Here is a 26,100-nt window from a genome sequence, read left to right on the forward strand (position 1 = left end):
CAGTCTCTTATTATGTATAGACAATTTCATAAAGTTTATTCAAAACATGTGAAATACATTACAAAAAAAAGAAATACTGGATAAACAGGAGCTACTTTCGTTTTGGTGTCCACCCTTTGGACATTGTATAACACCCATTTCACTAGGTAACAGGAATATTGCTCATTTGGTCTCATACTCCACGTTTATAGCAAGAAAGTACATTTGTATGTTGGAAAAACAGCAAAAGTGACCAAAATCAACTATCATGCTTTAGGAAAAAAATGACTTTCTAAATTTTAAATTTTGGACACCAAACATAAAGTGTAAAAAAACGCTTATGAACACATGTTATACAAGGAATTTTGTTCATTAATGAAATTTTCTCACACTTCAGGAACTATTTCTGCCTGTCATGTACTGCCGCTGTGAGGGTTATTGATAATCTGAATCATGTTGAAATAATTTTGTGAACTTCAGTTTTATGTATGATGTCACACTTTGTACCCAGTATTGTAAAAACACACACATCTTTCAACCAAGGAGTTCATACTATTGTTGATCCACAACTAAATGTATTTGGATTATTCTGGATCCATCTGGTCTTTGAAGGATATCAATTGTTCAATTTTAATTTTGTTTTCTGCTCTTAAATCCCACTGTATCTCTGGCCGAACCCACTGTCATCCCCTGGGAATTTGCATGTCCCCAGTTTAGTATGTTTACTGTAAATTCCTCCCTTTATTTTTCCCTCGTTAATCCAAACAGCATGATACTATGATTAGTTGCACTTAATTTTTCTCCCTCGTGCACTTGGTCCACTGATTCCCATTTTAGAAATTTGTTTTAAATAATTTAAGCATTGTAATGGAAGATTATAAAATTAGGAATTAAACAGAAGACAAAGTAAAATGCAGGTAATTAAAGTGGAGATGAAATGTGAGAAGTTAGCACTGGAAAGTATAGATTGTCAGAAATGTAATCATAATTTAACTATCAAACCTTTTGTCGCGTAAGAAGATTGGGTACCCCAATGTTGCATGGAATCAGTGCTTCCACACCTCAAAAATTTTTTTTTCCTTAAGTAGAATCGCAAATTTCCTGGAATTTGATGGAATTTCCTGAAATTTTCAAAAATGCGTCCTGCGAGCTATTTGTTGGGTTTTTTTCATGGGCACACGTTAACAACACAAAGAAGATCAGGGCAAAATGTAACTACACCGTAACTGCCTGCTTCTGTTTCTCACTTGCACAGTGTTATGCAAGGCATCTTTCGATGTCTTCATTTTTTCAACCTGCTCTCATGTGTCTCGGTCTCTGCTCTCTCTCCCTCCCTCCCTCCCACTCTCCCTCCCTCCCACTCTCCCTCCCTTCCTCCCATTGTCTCTCCCTCCCCATCTCCCTCTCCCTCTCCCTCTCCCTCTCCCTCTCCTCTCCCTCTCCCTCTCCCTCTCCCTCTCCCTCTCCCTCTCCCTCTCCCTCTCCCTCTCCCTCTCCCTCTCCCTCTCCCTCTCCCTCTCCCTCTCCCTCTCCCTCTCCCTCTCCCTCTCCCTCTCCCTCTCCCTGTCCCTGTCCCTGTCCCTGTCCCTGTCCCTCTCCCCCTCCCCCTCCCCCTCCCCCTCCCCTGACCCCCTCCCCCTCCCTCCCTCCCTCCCCCCCTCTCTCTCCCCCTCTCTTCCCCCTCTCCCTCTCCCTCTCCCCCTCTCTTCCCCCTCCCCCTCTCTTCCCCTCTCTCCCCTCCCCCCCTTAAACCTTTGAGCGACAGACTGGCAGTGCTGTGTGTATTACCGTTACACACCTTCGCGGGCCGGTTGCGGAAATTTCCCGAAATTATTCCATTTCCCTAAAATTACCCGAAGACAACCAGAATTTCCTGAATTTCGGCTAATTTCTTTCAAAGTGGAAACACTGGATGGAATGTTTAGGAAGGATCTGCAGATGCTGGAAAATCAAAGGTAGACAAAAATGCTGGAGAAACTCAGTGGGTGAGGCAGCATCTATGGAGCGAAGGAAATAGGAAACGTTAGGAAATGCTGCCTCACCCGCTGAGTTTCTCCAACATTTTTGTCTAACCTGCACTTATGTTCCTCCTTAAATTAGTGCTTTTCTTGCATTTTGAATGGTGGTGATTTTCCCTTTTTCTTATGACGGTCCACACATTAAAGGCCATTTTTATACATTTTGGTTTTAACATGTAGAAATTACAGCTGTGTTTATATATGGTCCCCCCTCATTTCAGGGCACCATAATGTTTGGGACACATGGCTTCTCAGGCTTTTGTAATTGCTCAGGTGTGTTTAATTGCCTCCTTAATGCATGTATAAGAGAGCTCTCAGCACCTAGTCTTTCCTCCAGTCTTTCCATCACCTTTGGAAACTTTTATTGTTGTTTATCATTTATGTCCACACTGCATGGAATGCCAGTTTCATAAGATCTGATGGGGGAAGGGAGCAAGGCAATGAAGTGCAAACTATGAGTTTGGCATTGTGGAGTGTGAAACTAAAAGTAGACTGGATGGTGAAGGAGTGTGACTCAGTGTGTGGGAGAGTCAAACATGTGGACGCCAATGAGATGTGTTTTAAATAGTTACAGGGAAACCATAAAATCAACTAAATTCCAATGAGAGGCTTTAGATGTATGCCTATCACATTTACTGTATAAAGAGAAAAATTATAGTTCATTATTACAGGAAAAGGCTATAAGAAGTAGCTTTACTATTTTGGCTGGCTTGGGGTTTATTGAGATTTATAAATTATGTCTTTAGTTTGCAAAGTTGATTAAGAGTATACAGTACTGATGTTATGTACAGTGTGGCAAGTTGTGATTGAACAGAATCCTCAGTTGGCTACGGTGCCCTCCACATTTATTTATTTGCCTCTGTACTCCACAATTTGAGATTTGTAATATAAAAAAATCACATGTGGTTAAAGTGCACATTGCCAGATTTTATTGAAGGCCATTTTTATACATTTTGGTTTTAACATGTAGACATTACAGCTGTGTTTATATATGGTCCCCCCCATTTCAGGGCAACATAATGTTTGGGACACGTGGCTTCTCAGGCTTTTGTAATTGCTCAGGTGTGTTTAATTGCCTCCTTAATGCATGTATAAGAGAGCTTTCAGCGCCTAGTCTTTCCTCCAGTCTTTCCATCACCTTTGGAAACTGTTATTGTTGTTTATCAACATGAGGACCAAAGTTGTGCCAATGAAAGTCAAAAAAGCCATTATGAGACTGAGAAACAAGAATAAAACTTGTTAGAGACATGAGCGAAACCTTAGGCTTACCAAAATCAACTGTTTGGAATATCATTAAGAAGAAAGAGAGCACTGGTGAGCTTACTAATAGCAATGGGATTGGCAGTCCAAGGAAGATCTCCACAGCTGTTGCCAGAAGAGTTCTATCTATAATAAAGAAAAATCCCCAAACACCTGTCTGACAGATCAGAAACACTCTTCAGGAGTCAGGTGTGGATTTGTCAATGACCACTGTCCGCAGAAGATTTCATGAACAGAAATACAGAGGCTACACTGCAAGATGCAAACCACTGGATAACTGCAAAAATAGGATGGCTAGGTTACAGTTTGCCAAGAAGTACTTAAAAGAGCAACCACAGTTCTGGAAAAGGGTCTTGTGGACAGATGAGACGAAGATTAACTTGTATCAGAGTAATGCAAAATAGTGCCCTGGGACTGAAAGATGAATCATTGAAGCTGAAGGAATGAACATTTAAACACAATAGGTTAAGAATCAGACATTTGAAGTCTTAACATGAAGAAAAGAAGCTAGTAAACTCAAATAATTGCAAAACTGCTCAGATGAAGAAAGAAAGTCTGTAATGTTAAAACAGACTGGAGAAGGGGTCCAATGTGGAACTAGGGAAAGGCTCAAGCTACAGATGGCAAGCAGACTATAGTCACCAGGTTTTGCTTATTGAAAGCAACACATTATTTATCAGTGGAACAAACAAATACTAAGATTTGGACAGTGATTTGGGGACAGAAACATTGTATAACTCTGTACAAGTGAATTGTTATAATATTTAAAACAAAAGTCTGGAGAAAGGTAAAGATACTTTGTAATTGGTGCCAATCATATTTGTCTGAATATCAGACATAGTGGAAAAGAGAAAAGTACACATGTCAGAATTATTTGAACCACGTGGAGGAAAATGCAGACAATTTCTAAAGTACATAAGCACAGATTTAGTGACTGATAGGATAAACTAGGCATTTGGTGCCACCTTGAGGCAATGGTCTAACATTGCCTTTATGGCTGGCCGCTTTGTACAGGAAATGCTATTGTGGGAAACTGTTCAGTCTACGGCACCAACACTGATACTTGGTAGTGGAACTACTGTATGCAGATGATGCTGCGTTTGTGTACGCTTGGTGGCTGAATTAGAAGATTATTTACTTTTTTGCTAAAGTACATCGACCTTGCATTCAAAGCCCACAAGAGTCTAAAAGTCCCATACATCATCTTCCCACTGCGCAACAATGTTTCCTGACAATAAGAATTAATGATGAGACCCTGGAAAACATGGATCACTCTTATATTTTTGGAGTCAATCCTTAGCAAAGATAGACATTGATGGAATTCAACTTAGCCTTTAAATGCTCCAGCTCAGTCCTGGGTTAAGATAGAGAAAGAGTAATTGAATTTCGACTTTAGACCTGTTGCACAACTCATGGTAGCAGTAATTCCTGTTCTGTTAGTCTCTGACACCTGGACTGCCTACAGCAGGCATATTATGGCATTAGGAAAATGTCACCCACAGAGTCCCCCAAGTTCACTGCAATGATAAACAAACAAACATCCGCATCCTCAGCACTGAGGCCTCAGTTGCTCTGTTGATGATGTCAACTGCCACCATCTGCCACCTTCTGCTCCAACTGTGCAAGGGTCTGCAGTTCCCTCATTGGCCTTGTCAGCCACCTCAGAATGTATAAAGGTTGTCTTGCATTATGGAGCCTGTCTCATATTTTCCTTTCTTTTAAATAAAAGCTCGAAATCTGTGATTTTGCGAGAAAGCTGAGGAAAAAGTGCACTACATCACAAAAAGCCCAACCCATCTGCCACCTTCTCCAGCCATGCAACATAAATCTAAAATGATTAAATAAAATGTTCAAAATACATTGTTGGTCACTCACTGTCAGTGAAATGGGTAGCAAGTTATGACAATTCAGATGTGTAGGCTTCATCAGTTTTGAATCTTTATAGATTGGTTTCTTATTCTTGTGGACTGCCTGATGTACACAGTCATGTATTTTACCTATTGTAAACAAATTGTTTTCTTGAGCAGCTACTTAATACCACCTTTCAGCAACATCCCAGGAAGGGAGAGGTGAATTGCAGTTTGACCTGAGTCAGTTCAGATTTGTTGGACAGAAATGTGCTTTGCAGTGCTATTCTTATATATTTTCCCCCGTTTGTATATTTTGCAATTCTTTTAGTTTGGTTTTGAACTTTCATATTAGTAATTAGCATCAAATGTGCAATTGTAAAAAAACATTTTTTTGATATCAGAAGACATTCTCAAATGACATTTATTTCATTGCCATATTCTAGTGTAATATATGTTTGAAGCAGCAGTTGGAAGGATTAAATTGACCAGTTTATGAAACTGAAAGGGAAAGAAAGTAATCTGACATTCCATTTCGATGGCAAACATTTTGGATGAAAAATGTCTTAAGTTGATTGTTAGCAGCATTCCCACTGACTTTGATACTCATTCTCATGGCATGATACTTACAATTCTGTTCAACTTTGCTTCACAGAATCACATCAGAGACTAAAAGCTGATTTAGTAAATGATATGGGGAATTATCTTGACCCACTCCTGCATTTGTGGCCTCTATATAATTTGGTATTTAGGTACAATTGTAAACAGTGCTGCGTTTACACAAAATGGTACCAGCATTGATAAATAAAATAGTGCTGTCATTGAGGAAATTATTTCTAATTGTTGTTGTACCTCCATGAGTATTTGATTGTTTTAATTGAACATCGGTTGCACAAGGAGCAAATTAATATGAATTATGTAATGACTGTAATCAAAAGGGAAATATTTACCAGCAAATATTACTACGCAAAATTTGTTACACAAATCTTTTGAATGTTGGTTTAAGTTGAGTTTAGGATAAGTGTCATATGCTATTCTAGCCATCTTCTACACTTTAAATTATTTAATTTAATAATGCTGCTCTATTTTAGTTCTGTAAGCATTCATGATCCATGAAGCCTTTTCTTCCTCATGCATTCCACTCCATCACATCACACATAAATATTCGCTGTAAAACTTAATTAAACAGATGTAACAATCTAGGACGGTAATACTGTTGAATATGTTGATTGCAAATCGATAGGAATTAGCTGTCTGATTTGAAGTATTTTATGACGGTCTGTGTGTAATGCACTAACAAGCTTTGCTCCTTACCCTTTCTGTGCTTGAATTCTAACTCCTTTCCATGCTTTTTGGGCAGTCTCCTTCAAAATGGTATTGGAAACTGGTGCCTGTAAGTGAGCCATTAAGTTTCTATTTATATTTCAGTCATAATTTATTCCTCCCCTAATAACAGCAATAAACAACAAACACTTTCTGGTATCTATTGGAATTACTGTATAAATCTACTTTTAGTAGGTTTTGCATGAATTTTGTACGAGCATTTGATTGTTTAAAAACTTCCTGCCTCAAGAACAGATTCCACATTTTAATGTAGTCAGTAGGTAGTTGTTTCACCTCTTTCCAGATATTCCAGACTCTTATCAGTATTGAATTCAATATTAAATGAGTTGCTTGTTGTGAAATATTGAAGGAAAGGTGATTATTCTTAAAATGCAAAAGGCCATTCTGTTTGTTTTTGAAAATCTGCAAGAGTAACGTTGGACGTAATGTAATTGCACACATGCAAAGGCTATTTTTTGGCATAAGGGAGATAGGTTTACAGTTGTTATTTACCATACTATTAAAATGGGTAGTTAAACTAGGCAGAAAGGCCTGCGTTTTGTAGCAGCTTATCCATTTCAGGATATTACAAAATACTGTAGTCAATAATGTATGCTTTTGAAAAGTATAATTGCTTGTAATGTAGAAAGTTATGAACAACTTCTCACACAACTGCCATATAATAATGATCAGATAATTGATCATTGGGGATCAAAACTTCTCCAATTAAAATAATGCCGAGGCACATTCCATTCTAACACTGCAACAGTTTCCAAGTGTGCTAGAATGACAAAGTAGATTTAGTCTCTGGTCTCTCGTCGGAAAGAGGCAAGCATGTTTAATTGTTATATGTACCCACAATGGAACAATGACATTCTTGCTGCTGCAATTAAGTGTTTGACTGCTACCAATTTTCCATAGCTGGTGCTCAATTTAGTGGAAAATCCCTCTTTCTATCGATTTAATTGAATTCAGATAGTATAGCAACTTCATACCATTCAGTGTATTTGAGTGGTAATTCAGATGACTAGATTCCTTGGTTGGAAGGTGGTTTGTTATTTATTGCTGAAAATGCAATAATTCCAGAGAACATCACTGTGCTTTCAAAAGTGTTTATTTGGAAAATACAATGTTCTCTTTTTAACACATATGATTAAGAATACTGTATTTAATGTTTTGAATATGGTTTGTAAAATTATTCTTGGACTATTTTTTTTTAACCTTACCACTGAGAACATTGAATTTACAAATGAAGCATTGAGAATCTACGAGAACATTCAGTAGATTCATTGTCAAGTATGTTTTCTGACTGCAAGCATTGAATGCTACTGAGCCAGATCATTTTATTGTCAGATATGCACATACCTCTTATTCAGCAGTCTTTTTCATCACTTTTGTGGATGTGGAATTATTTGTTTCAGCAGAAAACTCCTAGGGACTGTCAAAAACCCTCAAAATTATTCCAAACTGCACCATTGGCCCAGACTTTCATCAAAAATGTACTTGGTTTTTTGTTTTACGTAGTTTACCTAGAGTTTGCTGTGGTTTTTGGCTGCAAATTCATGGGGAGCTGTTGTGTGTGGTATTTTCCAAATAAAAGCAGCAGATATTATATAAAATTCCAAAAATGGAGAGTGTTCCTAGTGAATATACTGCATTTACTAAAAGTGATCAATTTTTCTTAAAAAACGGAACTTGCCGAATCAGTGTTAATGCCCATATTCTCTATTCCAAACTTATCCTCTGTTTTCGTGTGGCTGTCAGCTAATGTCAGTTCACTTCAAGACCGCACCCAGGAACTATTTCTCAATTTATCCACCAAATGGTTAAGTCTGAGTAAGCATGAGGATCTTTGACAGGTCCTGTGTTGAAACAAGCATACTGTTTTCTGCATGCCTTGCATTTTTCCTGTCTTGTGTAAGTCAGTCTGATCTGATGCATGCCATAGCCCACTGCATTTTGGAACCCAAAGACTTTGCTTGGGTCATACAGTAAGCTTCATATCTTTAAATGAAGAGTGTGTAGAGTGCTAGTCAATGTATAACAGTAATGCACATTTCGTTGAGTGAGTTGAATGAATTAATGTTTTTCGTTTCTGAAAAATAATTGTGGAGCTGGGAAAGTGCTGTTATTAGAATTATTTAATTCAAAATTCATTAAAACCATCCAGTTTCCATATTATCAGTAATTGAAGCTCTAATTTGTCACTGTGGGTTTAAAATAATAATTGTAGGTTTTGTTAATAACCCATTCTTTTTCATCAAAGAGAGCAAGCCAAGTTAGAGCAAGCAATTCTAATGTTCTAGCACTGTTTAATTGAGGCATTGAAATAAACCTTAAAATGGATATATGTAAATGATTAGTTAGTTTATTCATCTCTGCCTTTAAACGGATATGTTTGCATAAATTTATATTTTTCAGATACAATGGAATGTGATTTAATAAAATCACCTCCACATGTCATTAGAAACAGAATTTTTGAGCCAGTTTACTGACTTTGGCATCTACTTGCTCAGCTTTGATTCATGCAGTTTGCATATGTACTCTAACGTATTCTAACAAGTCAACTATGGAACCAACAGCAGAATGCGCTGTTTAATCATATCCAATGCCTAATCTAAATTATAATCTCCAATATAATGATATGTGACTCTTGGCTAAATATAAATAAAAATACATTGCTATCTTTGGTAGGCTCTTAGATTTGTAATCTTGAGTATTTATTTGAAATATAGTTGAAAATCGCATTAGCACTGATGAGTATCCATCGAGCCAGGATGGATACATTTATAATTGCATGTAAAACAACACATTAAGTGAAGCAGACAAAGTTCACATCAGATTCATAGTAATATTTGTACAGTTTACATCTCCAGGCTAATGATGTTGACATCTGTTGCTTAAATACCATTTAAAAAACTGTATGAAATTTGATCATTCTTTCAATTTATTTTGCGTTCAATAGCAAATGATTTTTTAAAAAATGCTTTTTCAATTTGATGTAGTAATCCCACATAAAATCCCTTTCATTTTTTTTCTTGTTTTTTAAATTGCTATTGTGTTGTGCTTTTAAAAATAAATAAATGACTTTTTAACTTATTTTTGGAACCATCACTCCTTTGTACCCTTAGGCTTAGAATTACACTCAGACTTTAAGAATCTTATAATGTAGAGGGATAATGAGGAAACTATTGTGTGGTTGCAGATATAGCACACAACTATTGTACTTGTGCATGTTACTTGTTTCATCATTAAAGTGTTATACTTTAATGCACTTGAAGTATAACATAGGTGGCCAATGTACTTGATTGGGCGTAACTGTAAAAATAGTTTATTACAAAATTGTGTCCCCCGAATCTAGATTAATTCTGCAGTAACACCAACTTGCATTTCTGTATGTGTATTATTTCAGAAATTTCCATGCAGACTGGAATCTAAAGAGTATGTGACAGGACACTTGTTGCCCTTCAATTTCAGAGAGCTTTTATATGTCTGCCTCAGTGCAGTACTGAAATTTAAGACTTGGGTGATGTGCCCCAACTTAGAGAAGTTCAAATTTGTTTTTTAAATCTGAGGCTATCAAAAAACTGCTATTTTCTAAATTGCACTTTGGTATACCAGCCACTCCTAGACATTCTTTGTCATTGAATAGTATTTCACTATTTTGTTAAAAGGGAATTAATGGAAATACCAAGTATAGAATGTAGGTGTGCCAAGTGTAGGCTAACATGTATTGGGGAGCTTGATTACATCATATCTGAAAATAATAAAGACCCAACTTGCACAATAAGTCCCAGTTGTATTAATATTATTATTGTTATTCTGCAGAAAAAAATTAATAACATTTATTAATATTGTAAGTTTGGCACTAACAAATTCTACAACTTCCAAAAAAGAGATGAATACTTCCAATGTAAAAATATCACCAACGCACATAAATTGGCCTAATGTATTTTGTGGGAACCAAGCTGAGGAAATATTTGCAGCTCACCAAGCAATATAGTGGCACAGGGAGCAGAGCTACTGCCTCATGGCGACAGAGACCTGTGTTTAATCTCAACTTCGGGTGCTTATCTGTGTGGAGTTAGCAGGTTGGTAGATTAATTGGCCAGTAATTTGTCCTAGATGTGTAAGTGAGTGATTGATAGAATCTGGAGGAGTTGCTGAGAATGTGAGGCGAATAAAAAATGAATTAATGTGTAAATAGGTGGTTCATGGTTACCTGGTACCGAAAGGCCTGTTTCCTAGCTGTATCTTACCACAAATCTAAGATTTGTATCCTTGCTGGTAAAGATTTTAACAACAGAGCATTACCAGCACGTTAATGCGACAGAAAACTTAAAAGTGCAAACTGGTTCTGTCTCTTTGAGGCTGGTATAGAATTGTACTTTAAATATTTTGATATTTTAGTTTAAACTTTTATTCCTAAATAAAGCAGTACATACCTGCCTCTTAGGGGGGGGGGGGGAATAACACACAGGAGTCAAAAGTGGCAACTTGCTGCTTTGCTGATTTCATTTTGCCTCCAACAGGGATCCACTATCCATCCCACAAAATCAAATTCATTTGACTTGTAAGAATGTTAGATTTAATATCTTTTTGGGAGTCCTTGTGAAAATTTTCACTTTGATAACCTCCTATCTAAAAATAAACATGAGACCAGTGAAAGGGTATCCAGAGCAGAATGTCATTTGGATCTTGCAATGTAGTTATTTCTTGAGGAAGAAACAGAATGGAGTACCAGTTAACTTCAGGCACAAACATAATCTTGACTACTTTTGTGTTAGGTACGTTATCGGCGAGATCATCCCTTGAATAAGCAGTTACCATTTTTCCCTTTAATGGAGGACCTCATGAGGGATGCTTGTGATGGCTGTTCACTTCTGGCAATTATTCACTATTATTGCCCAGAGCTCATGAAATTAGAAGGTATTTCTAATTATGCATTATACTTATCTTTTTCTGCTATTGCATGTAAATGTAGATATAATTTTACATATTATCGTAAATCAAATATTGAAAACATCAGAATTTTGTACATATTTGTATTTAATGCATTTATCCAATGTATAATGTGATTTAATTACAATTTATCCAATGCATGTTCAGAACTGAAGAGTTATCGGATTGAAAACAATTTTGCTGCTGACTATTTTTCAGATTATTAGTTCTGGCATTTATTCTGGTTCAGCAATACACTTATCATATTCTACACCTTAAATTTTAGCTGAAATGCCATGATGTAAAGTACAGGAAAACATCAAGTGAAAAATTGAAGGTTATTTCAGGTAACTCCAGGTAGTCAAAACTGCCTGAACAAGTAAATCACTTCATTCATTTTTTATGTATTCAACACATCAGGCACCCTAAAATGCTGACTTAGTCCCTGAGGTTCCAAAGCCTAATTTTGTTTTTTTAATTATCAATCAGGTATTGGAATCTTGGGGACTAATGGGGCCTGTCCCACTTAAGCGACTTTTTAGGCGACTGCAAGAGACTATGCAGTTGCCACATGGTCGCCACATGTTCGCGGGTGGTTGCCAGGGGAGTCGCCTTCATGGTTGTGAGGAGTTCCCGCATTCTGGGAACTAGCCGCGGATTTTTCAACATGTTGAAAAATTAGCGGCTCTAGAATGAAGCCGCCATGGAGAGTAGCGAGAATTCTCGTGCTGTAGTTTGGTCACCAGGAGGTCCTAGTGGGTTGCCAGGAGGTCGAAGGTTCTCGTAGGTCGGAGCCGATGCTGACTGGTGAATTCCATTGGCTCATTGCGATAAAAAACGTAAGCAGTAGTTTTCAAAACCAAGGATAACCGACAGGTAATGTTAAATGTCCACCGAGCTTCACAGCCGTGTATGTCTGGCTTCTTAAAAGTTGTCTCCACTCCTTCTTCCACCCCCCCCCCTCTTTTAAAGCACTTACCGTACACTATGCTTTAGCCGTCTTAATTACAGCGCAACCTTCTTGTTCATCACGGTGAGTGCTTTGCACCATGTGAATTTCAGACAGCGCCCCCCAGTTTGTCTGTCCCCCCACCTGCGATGCATGTGTGTGTGTGTGTGTGTTCCACTCTGACAGTCGCCGTTCCAGTTGCTGGATTTTCGGGCGACAAGCGGCAACTTGGCAGTCACCTGAAAAATCGCCTAAGTGGGACAGGCCCATAAGTCAACATTTGAGGGAGCCTGTTGTGTTAAATACACAAAAGATGAATGAAGTGATTTACATGTTCAGGCAGCTTTGGCTACCTGGTCTCCTGGCTGCTAAACACTTTAATTCTCCTTCCCATTCCCACGCTGACCTCTCTGTCCTAGGTCTCCTCCATTGTCAGAGTGAGACTAAACGCGAAATGTAGGAATAGCATATCATGTTTCGCTTGGGCAGCTTGCAGCCCAGTGGTATGAAGATTGATTTCTCTAACTTCAAGCAACCCCAACATTCCTTCTCAATCCCTCCCCCACCCAGGTCGTACCAGCTTCTTATTTTCACCCAACAAACAGCCTGTTTCCTTTATCATCGTTTCTTTTTTTGCATATCTTTCTTTCATTGTTCTTTATCTCTCTACATCGTCTTCTATATATCTCGTTTCCCTTTCCTATGACTTTCAATCTGAAGAAGGGTCCCGACACGAAACGTCACCCATTCCTTCTCTCCAGAGATGCTGCCTGTCCCGCTGAGTTACTCCAGCTTTTTGTGTCGATCTTTGGCTACCTGAAACAACCTTCGTTTTTACCTAGACTTTTTCACTTGATGTTTTCTTGCACTTGTTACGTCATGACACATCGGTTGGAAATAGTTAATGGAATACACAAAATTGAAGATGTTGTAGAAAACAATAGTGTACATAAACTATCCCTTGAACAGAATAAATACCAGAATTAATGATCTGCAAAATAAACAACATCTACAACTTTTAATCCAGATAATTCTTCAATTGCGAATAGTAAGTTCCAAAAATGAGTTTGGAATTTGCCGTTTTCCTTCATTAAAGACTGATTGATTTTAACATTAATTTCAATTGATTCTTTTTGTTGTTTTTTTCCTTTGTAGATATTTGTTTGAAGGAAGTGACTTCAATTGCAGACAGCTTGTACAATATTCAGCTCCTGATAGACTTCTCGAACCATTACCTAAACAGAAGTTTTTATCTTACTCTGGAAGATATGCTATATGGTCCTTTAGTATTGAAGGTAAGGCCTAATTTAGAATTCCTAGTTAATAATGCACTTCATTATGTAGAATGACTGTGCATGGACAGAAGTGATGATGGTTCTTGTAGCTGCAAATACTCTCTGCTATCCCTCGGAAAATCACATCAACAATAACTCCGTACAACAGTACTCTGTCGCCTCTCTCTAAATAATCTGCTTTTCTATTCTTCCTGCCAAAGTGGACAACCTCACTTTTCCTCAGATCATGTTCCAGTGTTTTGCTCATTCCTTTGTTGGCTCTTTCTGCTGCTCTAACTGTGGATTCTCTCTTTGTGTTATCACCAAACTCTGACAATAAAGGCAGTTCTTTTAGCTTAATCAATAATATGGTTTGGGAATAGTTTTGGTGCCAGCATCCCACTAGTCTGTCTGAAAAAGTCTTATAATTATCTTGTAGCCCTGGTAATGTAACCGCTTTGTTTGATTCCTATAGTAATAAACGAGCATATACTTAACATAACGTTTTTCTTTCTAGCCTAATATTATGGTGTTCATTGCCGAATTGTTCTGGTGGTTTGAAGTTGTAAAACCTGACTTTGTGCAGCCAAGGGAAGTTCAAGAAATCAAAGATGGTACGTTTTTTTTAGATATTCTTTAAACAAAAATTTAACTTGTAATTGTGATGTGACTATTCAGGCTAGCATTTTGTAGGAGTCACTAACTGACCACAGTGTTTGGCCAAGCCATTACCGCGATTTGTTCTGCAAAGGAATATATATAAGTATTGACTTCTGAAGGTCTAGACATGCTACATGATATCAAAATGTTCATCATTGTAAATAACCTTCCAATAATTACAAAGGAAAAAGATTCTCAAGTATTTGCTCTCTTTATTCAGCTAAAATGCTCCTTCAACAGAAGAACTCACGTCCGCCTCTTCCAATTTCCAATGCAACAAAACGTAGCTTTATGGTCAGCCCAGCAAATGGTTTAGGTGATGTGACAACAACTGCACCACAGAGTAGCCAAGAGATTGGAACCAGGTATTGCCTGCACCCTGAAGAGTTTGTGTAAGTCTGTCTCTGTCCTCTTCATCTTGGCACTACTCAAGAGCAACATGGTTACAGTGTTATCTAAAAACTGCTTCTGTTCATTTTATTTATTTTTGTGTATGTGTGTGTATGTATTTAAACTTTTATTATATGTGGAATTTAAATTAAATTAGCACGTATAATTACAATGTATGGAAAAATAAAAAATCCAAGTCACCTTCATTAAATTAAGCTGTTTACATCTTGTGTCGAATAAAAATACTTTTTTTAATCTATAGCAAAGGAAGCCCTGCCTTCAGTCCATCCCACCCATTATTGCCTTTAAGACAGAGGCAACATAAATCTCCTTTGCCTAATGAAGACAGTCCAGGTAAGACGGTTGCGAAGCATATTAACTGGAAAATGTACAAGTAAATATATGGAAGAATTTTAGAACTGCTTTTTTATGTTTGAGGGTGGGGATGGTAGTGCCATGGAAAAGGTATTAGAAATCCAATTGGAAAACCTCGATGACCAGCTGATTATTTAATGTGATATCAACCAGCTAATTCTACAATTGCTTTAAATTGCTGCTTTAAATGTCAGTTAGTTGGATTATAAAGGGCCTGTACCACATACTGCTGGCACCCGCCATAGTGGCAGCAGGTCTCTGAGAATTTTCAACATGTTGAAAATCCAGCGGCAACTAGAAAAAGGTACGACTCTTTGGGCGACTACCCACAACCATACAGGCGTCACCCCGCTGGTCACCACTGGATTTTTAACATGTTGAACATTTTCGGAGACCTGCTGCGACTATGATGGACAGGCCCTTAAGGCTCCTTTTTGTGTATTATAGTGAAATGCCAGTGTTTAAGTTCTTGACTACATTTTTGATGGTGCTAGAATGGAGATGTTTATTTTCAAGGAGGAATTCTCTTTGCCAAAAAGCAGTGAAAGATAAATCATTGAATATGTTCAAAGAAACAGAGAGATTTTGGGCTATGTGAGTCAGGTTTATGGGCCACAGGCAGGAAAGAGTAGTTGTGCTCAGGTTACCTTAACTAAAAGATGAAACAAAGGTGTTCTTAGTACATAAATTAATAGATTACATTCCAAAAATTATTTAGGATGCTAAAGTAAAGCATGATCATCTTTAAAACCGGCGCATCTATAGATGAAGAAGCACTTTTTTGATATTGATAGGCAGATATGATTTGATAAATTATATAGAACGTGCTGCTGATTCCAAAATTGTCTAATTGAATGTTGCTTTACTGTAATTTTATGTTTTCATTGGTGTTTACCCATTGTCCTTGCTTACAAATGTTTTGATCTTTGCCAAGTATATTTCAGAATGAAGTAATTCTCTGGTATATGGTCTATGTGACAGTAGATCTATGAACCTTAATAAAGGAATTCAGTCATGAGCAATCAACCCACTTTGTCCTCCTAAACACATTGAAATCAGGAAATGCTGAGTAGCAGAGTTAATACCACCTGTTTCAGTTTTTATATTCCCCAAAAATCTAGGAACCCGAGACCTATTCGAACAATCCTGCTTTCATCTTCTTTGAGACATGAACAGTTGGGATCAAATGTGAAAACCCTTTGATTTGGATGCTCCTCATGAATAAAGTTTTTAAAAGACCTCAGAGAAGTAGAAAATCACAACTCAAAGGATGGTTAAAATTATCTATAAATAATGAAAAGAACTAATACTATATTTACTGTTTGACAAGTTTAAATCATGCCGACATTATTGCCTTTGCAGTTACAATGTGGTGGCATTAATTCATTTGATTCAACACCATATTCATAAGATTCAAAAGGCGTAGTAGCTGCTGTTTTAATTTGGTCCACCCTTTTAAAATCATTGCCATTAGTCCTTGTTCAAAACTCAATGCAAGCAACGATTAATAAATAATGCTGCATTTTTTGTGCTTTTCTCTTACACATCCTCCCTTCCAGTATGCAACCGTGCGAGATTGGTATGTGTATGCACAAGTGTTGCACATTTTCCTGAGATATAAGACCATGGGTATTTGATTACAAACTAGATATACAAAGAGACCCCCTGTTGAGACTCCTGGGTTTATGTTTGTTATCATTCAGGTATGTTATTGGTCAATATGTACAAATAAAATGGTGCAATCATGCACTCCTGAGATGAAGGGATTTTTAGCAATGATAAAATGAGTAGGTTGGATGTGTACTTGTTCAAGTTTACGTTTACGAGAAACACGGATCATAGATTGGACAGGTTAGGAGGGATATGGACCAAATGCGGGCCAGGTGGGACTAGTGTAACTGGGACATGTTGGCCAGTGTAGAAATGTTGGGCCGAAGGGCCTGTTTCCACACTGAATGACTATGAAACATGCAATATTTTTGAAGGGATTTGACAGAATAGGTGTTGAGAGTATTTATTTTCAAAAAGGCACGTTGAACTGGAAAGTTGTTTGGAATTCTCTGCCCCTGAGAACTTAGGAAACTGAATAATTGAATATGTTCAAAGCTGAGGTCTACAAAATTTTGGGCTGCAAATTAGGGTTATGAGGAGTAGAGGAGTTGTGGTCGTTTAAGTAAGATGTGATCTTGAAGATGAGCCTCAGGGTGCCTTTCACTGCTCTTATTTCTTTAACATTTATTTTATGTTTGTTTAGATACCCGTCATCGTTCAAATTCCCTTACTCGAGTTGATGGGCAGCCAAGAGGCTCAATTTTGGCTTGGCAAGAAAGAAAGCCAAGGTAGGTAGTGGAATATCTTGACGCTTAATTTTAACCCAATATCTTAATGTTACTTGTTTATGTTATTTTATTTGTCTCTGCAGATAGAACATCTAATTACATAATACTTTTGTGATTGTAAAGATCGCAATAGTACAGAAATATCAATTGCTTCAAGAAAAATTAGGTGCTTCGAATAAAATGTCACCACTCTCCGATGCCATTCTATAATCTTATAATTAATATTCTTATATTGTTAATTGAAGTTTTTGTTGGCTGTGCAGGCCTGTCCTCCCCCAATCCTCACTCTTTGTTGCATTCTGTCTTGAATTAGCCTTTCTTGGATCAGCTCTTTCAAAACGAAGACTTATTCCACACTGGAGATTGATTTGACGTGGGTAGTTTGAGGAGCAAATTGGCCTATGTATTCTGTTTTGTATGTATTTTATGGCTGAACAAGTAGTTGAGTCATGTAGAAAGCAGCTAATTCAGTTAATATTGTTTTGGTAGTGGTGACATACTCTGGTCTGAGTTCCATGTGTTTAGAAGACCATGTGGTCAGCAGGATCTTCCTTTCCAGAGGGAAAAAAGGAGAGTTGCTGGAGGAATTCAGTGGGTCGGGCTGCTAGTAAGCGATAAATGGGTCATTATATCATAAGACATAGGAGCAGAATTAGGCCATTCGACCCATCGTGTCTGCTCCATCATTTGATCATGGGTGAACTATTTCCCCCCCCCTCCGCAATCCTATTCTCCTGCTTTCTCCCATAACCTCTGACACCCTTACTAATCAAGATCCTAACAACAACTGCTTTAAAAACATCCAGTGTCTTGGCCTCCACTGTCGTATCAGGCTGTGATTCCACACCCACTGGCTACAGAAATTCCTTATCTCCATTCTAAAGGTACATCCTTTATTGTGAGGATGTGCCCTAGGGTCCGTGACTCTCCCACTACTGGAAACATCCTCTCCACAGGTTTTTATTTTTGGCTACTAGCTCCCTTTCTAGCACACAGCACCTCCCATGGATTTAACTTATGCCTATAACTAATGGTATAGAAAAACATTGATTGCTCTTCACTAGTAATAATAATATTGAAAGTTGTTATTTATTGTTGAATTCCATAATTCATTGTAGATCATTATTAATATTGCCAAATTGACAAACACGAAAGGTCATCTCAGTGGGATGGATAACTAAACTGATAGGCAAGAAGAAGCACTAAGGAACAGCACTTCATCTTCCTTCTTACAACTCTGGAGACTCCATATTTAACAGTTTCATATTACTGGCCAGACTGAAGTCATCCTCCAGCAATAACTCACTTTCTCTCTCCACAGATACCACTTAATATATTGAGTATACTAGCATTATCTCTGATACTTTTCTCAGTTTCTCTCTGCTGCCCTTATTCATCTCCCTTTATTTACACTCCTTCAGATAAGTCAACTATAGCTAATAAGCATTGACCATCCTCTCTTAAAGGGTCCAACATTTGTGGTACTTAAAACACACTTGTTTTCTTAATTTTCTATGAGGTCAGTGAGTTGAAACATTAACTCTTGTTTCCGTCTCTACAGGTACTACCTGGTCTAAGTATCTCGTATTTTTTGTTTGTATTGCCAAATATATGTTCAATTTAACAGTAAATGTATTGTACACTTTAAGACTTGTGCCTGTTTCTTTTTTTTTTCCAGACCTTTGTCTCAGCCAACACCATTTGCCCTTCACTCTGCAACGGACAGTGATGTAGACGTTGCTTCTGGAGATAGCATCAGCTTGGCCAGGTCTATCAGCAAAGACAGTCTTGCATCCAATATAGTCAGTGTAACCCCAAAGCATCAATCCCAGCTATTTTCGCCACCCGCAGAAAGCAATGGGAAAGGTTTGCTAAGAAATGTGCACATAGAAGATGAGGACGATGAAGAACTTGTATCAATAATTAAGTCAGATGAAGGAATGGTTAATAATTGTGGTCCTGAGTTACAAAATGTTTCATCAAAAGCCCCAAATCAATTATTGCTGTCAAAGTCCCCCACAAAACAGCAACATGACGTTGAAGCAGCAAACCAAACATGTGGATTTTTCTTAGAACCTTTAATGCCTGCTGTTTTAAAACCAGCCAAGGAAAATCTTTTAATTGTTAATAAGCGTGATGAATATGGAGAACGTAAATATCGACCTTTGACAGCAAAGAAAATAGCTGATGGACATTTGCCTTCAACACACAAAACGGCAGTGAATACCAATGGTGAAGCAGATGTTAACAGGACATTCACTCCCATAACCAGTTCTGATTTTACATTTGTCGCTGATCCAACCTTTACAGAGTCTTTAAGACACAATGAAGCAACAGGAGTTTCTTTGAGTAACTTTAGACCTTTGGCAAGCAGTAGTGTTGAAGCTTCAACGCAAGAAGAGCCTGGAGGTTTTTTTCTTCATACTGGAGATGCTGAAAAAAGATTTGATGATATATCAGTGAATAATACAACCACTACGGACACAATGAATATCCAAGATTCTGATTCAGAGGTGCTAGATACGGAAGAGGCTGCACAAGATCTAGTTGCTGAAGAGGAGGTGCAGCGCGTGGGAAATTGTTACAGTGGAGAAGAGGAATCTAGAAAATTACATCACGATATGAAGGTAAAAGAACACGAGGACAAAGATGATGCCAGCGGACGTTCCAGCCCTTGTTTGAGTACAATATCTCAAGCTAGTAGTACATCCATGACCAGTGCCAGCATTAGAATGACCAGTTTTGCAGAACGTAAATTACAAAGACTCAACAGCACTGAGGCAAAGTCTAGTGCAAGTAGCTCTCAAAAGACTACACCCGATGGGTCAGAATGTTGCCCCATACCCATGATGACGTGGAGGCAGAAACGAGAACAGAGTCCTGGTAGACAGATCAAAGACAGTGCCCAGATACTAGCCTCTGAACTTGTTCAACTTCACATGCAACTTGAGGAGAAAAGAAGAATTATTGAAGCTCAGAAAAAGAAAATGGAAGCTCTCTCTGCCAGACAACGTCTAAAATTGGGCAAAGCAGCTTTTTTGCATATTGTTAAAAAGGGCAAGAATGAAGGGATTCCACAACCACTTAAGCCTGAACACTTCATGAAAGAAGCGGAATGCCCAAGTCATGAGGAAACTATTGCTCTTGTTTCTCAACCTCCTAGAACAGATGAAGGTTTTCCAAACCAAGAAGCCAAAGAAGATTACTTGAAGCAACTGGATGAAGTAGGGGCAAAAGAAGTACAGGAGAAAATAACTGAGGATGATATTCAAGAGAGCATTGCTGCTGTTAGACAGCGGTGGTTTAAGGAATCCTCCCAAGTTGCCTTTGATGTTGACAAGAACAGGGTGAATTCTAATAGTGGTTTTGATGATGGTATGTCAGATGGCGATGTGAATGAATATAACCGTTCAATTGAAAAACTTAATGAAACTTTGAGCAACCTTCAATTTGAAATGCATAAGCTTTCACAGCAGCAGGAACTCCTGATGAAGCTTAAGGACCAAGTGCCAACAACACCGGTACCAAATATTAATCGCAACCTGCAGGATCAGAAGAGCAAGCAAACAGCACAAATTATGGAACCATTGTCGCCAACAGGCAGTAGTCCAACGCAAACTGTGCGCAAGCAACCACGCAGCATGCAACTAAAAAGCCCTCGTACAGGGAGGCCAACTGAGCTAAAAGTCTCTCGAGATACTAAAGCACAGGGCTCTTTTCGTATTATTACACCAACACACAGTGTAGATACTCTTCCCCATTTGCGACCTTTCTCAGGTAGTAAACCACTTAAATTTGAGACTGAAGATATTACTGATCCTGCTGCTATTAATGCAGGGGCTTTAGATGGCAGGACTTCTAACGGTTCTGCTGAGCTCGCCTCTGAAAGGACAAAGGATATGGATGGTCACAGGCACTGTGAGGACAGTCACCTGCGACCATTGGTGCTCTCCACATCTCAGAAAGACAGTTATAACTATTTCTATGAGCAAATTAACACCGAGGCAGTAATTAGCACCCCAAAGAAGCCTGAACACACTTCACTTAACTCTTCAGACAGTTCTGGGAAGGAGAACATTCCTATTGAGGAACACTCCAAAAATAAGGCAAACCTCATTGAAGTAGATATTTCTGAACTGAAGGCACCTGCAGATGGTGAAGTATGTGAAAGCCAAGGCATCGCCACCAGTCATGTGATTTGTGAATTAGATCAGAAGTCTGGATTGGACTTTTTTTTCAAGGTTAGTCAAATTCAAATATCTAAATTAGTTTCTGAAACATTGGTTTTCACTGGAATCATTTTTTTCTGTTAGTTTTTCTTTCAAGCCATCTTGGGTGGAGTGATATGAAATAAGAATGTCCTTTTCTCTTACAAGTACACACACAATATCATATACTTATGCACTATTATAAAGGTGTTCATCACCTGCAAATCTAGTAGATTTGTTGGTGTACTAATCAAAAAAATCTGACTTTTGTGTGCATCACATCAGATTTGAAAGTGCTACAGATGTCATTAACTGATTTCATTAAGAAGTATGTGCTGCAGTGTGGTGGAGGAGAGATTAATTTGAATGGACTCGTATACCTTATATAGAGGTTGTTTGTGCACTTCAAAGCATGACCAACTGAAGTGGATTACTTATTTGCGTCATGTTCCCATTTCCCCTCAGTTGCCCAGAGTTGTTATTTATAATTACACTTTGTGTATAATGCATATTAACACTGAAAAAGACTAAAATGTCATGCGCCAACTGCAATCTGTAGTCCTCTATTGTCACATTCATACTTTACCCTTCAAATGTGCATTTGATCAGTTTTGAAATTTCCATTCTCCAATAATCTCTCGTTTGTGACGGTACTTTGTTGTCTGTACTCCCTCTCCATCAAATAATACTAAACAAGATCCTGGACTATATTTGATCTCCCCCCCCCCCCCCCCCTCCTCCAGTACCTAACTGAATTAATGTCGCAATGCTATCATTTAATTCATCCAATTGTATCTTGCTTAATAGATATTACATTTCTTTGGCATGAAGGCATTTTAAAATCTATTACTATTAAGATGTGTAATTCTAAATATTAAATTTAAAGATTAAAAACCATAAAGATGATTAAAAACATTTTTTAAACTATAACTTTTTTTTACGTAAGTAATTTATACCCACTCCAGTTTGCCCCCCGATCTGAAATCTTTTAATTCCCATTGGTCGGGTGGTTTCTGATCTCGCGCTGTCTAACATGATACAAGTTGAGGTTTTAATTTACATTTTAAAAATACATCTTCTATTACCTGGTGTAATTCGGTTTCCATCGCTAAATAGCCATTTTATCTCATAGCAAAAAATAAAATTATGATTGGTGGAAACTTTTATTTCAAGTCTGTTATTTCAAACTCAGGATGAACATGTTTGCTCATTTATGTGCTAAACGATGCACTGCTCTTTTCTCATTTCCCTGCAGGATGATCAGAAAGCAGAAGATGAGTTGGCAAAAAGGCGTGCTGCTTTTCTCCTCAAACAACAACGCAAAGCAGGAGAAGCTCGCTTACGGAGGCAGCAGCTAGATGCTGAGATAGAACAGAAACGTGATGAAGCAAGGTGAGACAATGGAGTTTTGAAATGGAAAGGGCAAAAAAGTTTTGGATGTGGATTTAGTTATGGTCCAATGATTGTGTGCTGTGGATCATCTCAGCGACCTCAACTCTACCGAACCACGACAGACTTTGCATGACTATGGTTGCTTTCTATTTTCCCTCTCGCCTTATACTCCCTAACAGTGCCTTTATGCCACTGGTGTTGTTCTCCAATCCTCTTGTGAAATACTTGGGATAGTTTGCTGTATAAGAAATACATTCATGAGAATGCTTTTCAAGTAATTGGACAAAATATGTAATAGTAGAGCTTGACAAAATAATTTTGATAGTTTGCATTTTTAACTTAATTATATTGGTTACCTGAACTCAAAATAATCAAAATTATTTGATTAATTTTGCAATCAAAATAACAACATTTTGATTTTTCAATGTAGGCCTGTAATAAAATGGAAGATTCTGTGATAGACGTTTTTGTCTAGACACCCTAGTATTTTGACCGTTACCCTCTTTTAGACTATGCATCAATGTAATATAGCTATATCTTTAAAATAAATTAAACTATTTAAAATTCTACGCTATATTCTTAATCTTAGAGTTGTACAGCACGTCCATCATAATCAGAATCGTACTTTATTAGCCAAGTATGTTTTGCAACATACGAGGAATTTAATTTGCCACACAGTTATCATACCAATAAAAAGCAACAAAACACACAAAATACATTTTAACATATACATCCACCACAGTGACTCCTCCACATTCCCCACTGTGATGGAATCACTCTGTGTGTCCATGACGATCCTGTTGCCCACCAATACTAATCCCCTTTGCTTGCACTAGCTCTATATACTCTATACCTTGCCTGCCTAAATATCTCTTAAATGTTGTGATTGTATTTAACTCCACCACCTCTTCCAGCAGCAAATGCCAGATATTAACCAGACTGTTTAAAAAGAAAATGTCTCAAATCCCCATTAAAACTCATGTTAAACATGTGGCCTCTTGTTATAGACACCTCTACCATGCCAGAGGATTCTGACTATCTACTCTGTCTATACCTCTTGTAGTTATATTTGCCATTATCAGCTCATCCCTCAGCATTCCTCCATGGGAAAACAAACCCAACCTATCCAAAGTCTCCCTCTAAAGTCCTCCAATCTAGGCAACATTCTAGAGAATCTGCTCAATGCCACATCCTACCTCTAGTGACCAGAACTGCACATGGAACCTGTACCTAAAAAAATCTAAAAGTGCACCATGCATTCCATGTCCATGCTCGATTTGTATCTGAGTTGTCACCTGACAATAATAATTCCGGAAGTGGCGGCGCTGTTAACAGCTGCGGCTCGCCTGCAGTCCGTCTGTCTTTACTTTTTTCTGTTTTTTTTGTCTTGTTTTGGTTAAGTTTTAGTTTGTTGGGTTGTGTTAGAGGGGGTGAAACATGTTCTCTGTCTCGTCCTTCGGGGGAATGCGACTTTTTTGTGTCGTATCCCCCTTCTCTGCCTCCGTCTGCGCTGAGGCCTAATGGCGGAGCTGGCGGCCTCCAACCTGCGACCGACCCCGAGGCTCTGGAGGCAGAGCCAGCCAGGACTTACCAACGAGAGGCTGGCCGTCTTCGGGGCTAAGGCAGCGGTGGCCCGACTTGCTGGTGTGGCGTTCTGGCTTTCGGCGGCGGCCTGAAGCTGATGCAGCAGGGCTCGGAGCTGAGACTGCGGGACCCGGAGCTGGGGCGGCGGCCTGGAGCGGAGACTGCGGGACCCGGAGCTGGGGCGGCGGCCTGGAGCGGAGACTGCGGGACCCGGAGCTGGGGCGGCGGCCTGGAGCTGGGGCGGTGGCCCGGAGCGGAGACTGCGGGACCTGGAGCTGGGGCGGCGGCCTGGAGCGGAGACTGCGGGACCCGGAGCGGGGGCGGCGGCCTGGAGCGGGGGCGGCGGCCTGGAGCGGAGACTGCGGGACCCGGAGCGGGGGCGGCGGCCCGGAGCTGATGCTGTGACGGGCCGTCTCGGAGCGGAGACGGCGTTCCGGCTTTCGGCGGCGGCAACATCTCCACGGAGGTCCGCTGGACTGGAGAGCGGCATCTTCGGCCTGGATCGATCGCCTCAGCGCAGAGGGAGAACAAGGAGGGAAGAGATGGAGACTAAGACTTTGCCTCCATCACAGTGAGGATGTGCTTGGTGAACTCACTGTGGTGGATGTTTAATTTGTGTTTATTGTATGTTTTGTTATTATTGATTCCGTGTATGACTGCAGGCAACATAATTTCGTTCAGACCGAAAGGTCTGAATGACAATAAAGGATCTATCTATCTATCTTATATAATTATTTTTGCTTTGCAGGCGTAAGGCTGAAGAGGACCGCATTCGCAAGGAGGAGGAAAAAGCACGAAGAGAGTTAATCAAACAGGAATATCTAAGACGTAAACAGCAGCAAATACTGGATGAGCAAGGCCTTGGTAAACCCAAACCTAAAGTTAAGAAGCAACGTCCAAAATCAGTCCATCGGGAAGAATCATATAGCGAACCACCTTCACGATATCCTTCCACTCGTAAGTAGCATAAAAGTTTGAAATTGACTCTTCAGGTTATGTCATTTTGGATGATGTAATTATATCATTGATGGTGCAACAATTTAAAGCTGGTTTAGTTTTGCATTGAGGTTTGATGAATAAAGCATATCTCATCTTGTTTGATTCCCAAATTGCACTGCACCCAAGTGCTATGAATCACATTGCCAGAATGTACTCTCTTTCCACTATTTCCACAGATCCATTTTTGTATGATTTGACAATATTAGAACATTTTTTAAGAGTAACAGAAAAGTAAGGGGAAAAAAATCTACTGTATACCTATAGGAAGGTAGCATTAAATTATTACTTAGAATGGGAGTCTGTTTAAATGCTGCATTGAATGACTTAGCGAATAAATTGAAACTCCTCGGCCCAACAGGTGCATGACCAAGATGCCTCATCCCAGCTAGTCCCATTTGCACGCGTTTGGCTCATATCCTTCTAATGCTCTCCTATCCATATACCAATCCAAATGTCTTTTAAATGTTGTTATTCTACCTGCCTCAACGACTACTTCTGTCGGTTGAAATGGGATCTGGCTAGTAGGTGATCTTCAAAAAATTAGCATGATTCTAAAACACGA

At 38.8% G+C, this 26,100-nt stretch overlaps 1 protein-coding gene across 5 annotated transcripts in view; it reads left to right on the forward strand.

Moving 5' to 3' along the window:
• Positions 1-26,100, forward strand: part of camsap1 (calmodulin regulated spectrin associated protein 1) — a 71,665-nt gene that overhangs the window by 40,370 nt on the left and 5,195 nt on the right. For 2 of the 5 annotated variants that reach the window (XM_033048950.1, XM_033048945.1), the window contains exons 5-14: positions 6,465-6,497; positions 11,215-11,356; positions 13,473-13,612; positions 14,109-14,205; positions 14,472-14,643; positions 14,904-14,995; positions 17,271-17,355; positions 19,034-21,596; positions 22,819-22,955; positions 25,288-25,496. In XM_033048950.1, the coding sequence (XP_032904841.1) occupies positions 6,465-6,497; positions 11,215-11,356; positions 13,473-13,612; positions 14,109-14,205; positions 14,472-14,643; positions 14,904-14,995; positions 17,271-17,355; positions 19,034-21,596; positions 22,819-22,955; positions 25,288-25,496 (3,670 nt within the window). The remainder of the gene's footprint in view (positions 1-6,464; positions 6,498-11,214; positions 11,357-13,472; positions 13,613-14,108; positions 14,206-14,471; positions 14,644-14,903; positions 14,996-17,270; positions 17,356-19,033; positions 21,597-22,818; positions 22,956-25,287; positions 25,497-26,100) is intronic. The other 3 variants (XM_033048946.1, XM_033048949.1, XM_033048947.1) reach the window with 3 other exon arrangements.

Source organism: Amblyraja radiata, chromosome 32, assembly GCF_010909765.2.
Source record: "Amblyraja radiata isolate CabotCenter1 chromosome 32, sAmbRad1.1.pri, whole genome shotgun sequence".
NCBI classification, from domain to species: Eukaryota; Metazoa; Chordata; class Chondrichthyes; order Rajiformes; family Rajidae; genus Amblyraja; species Amblyraja radiata.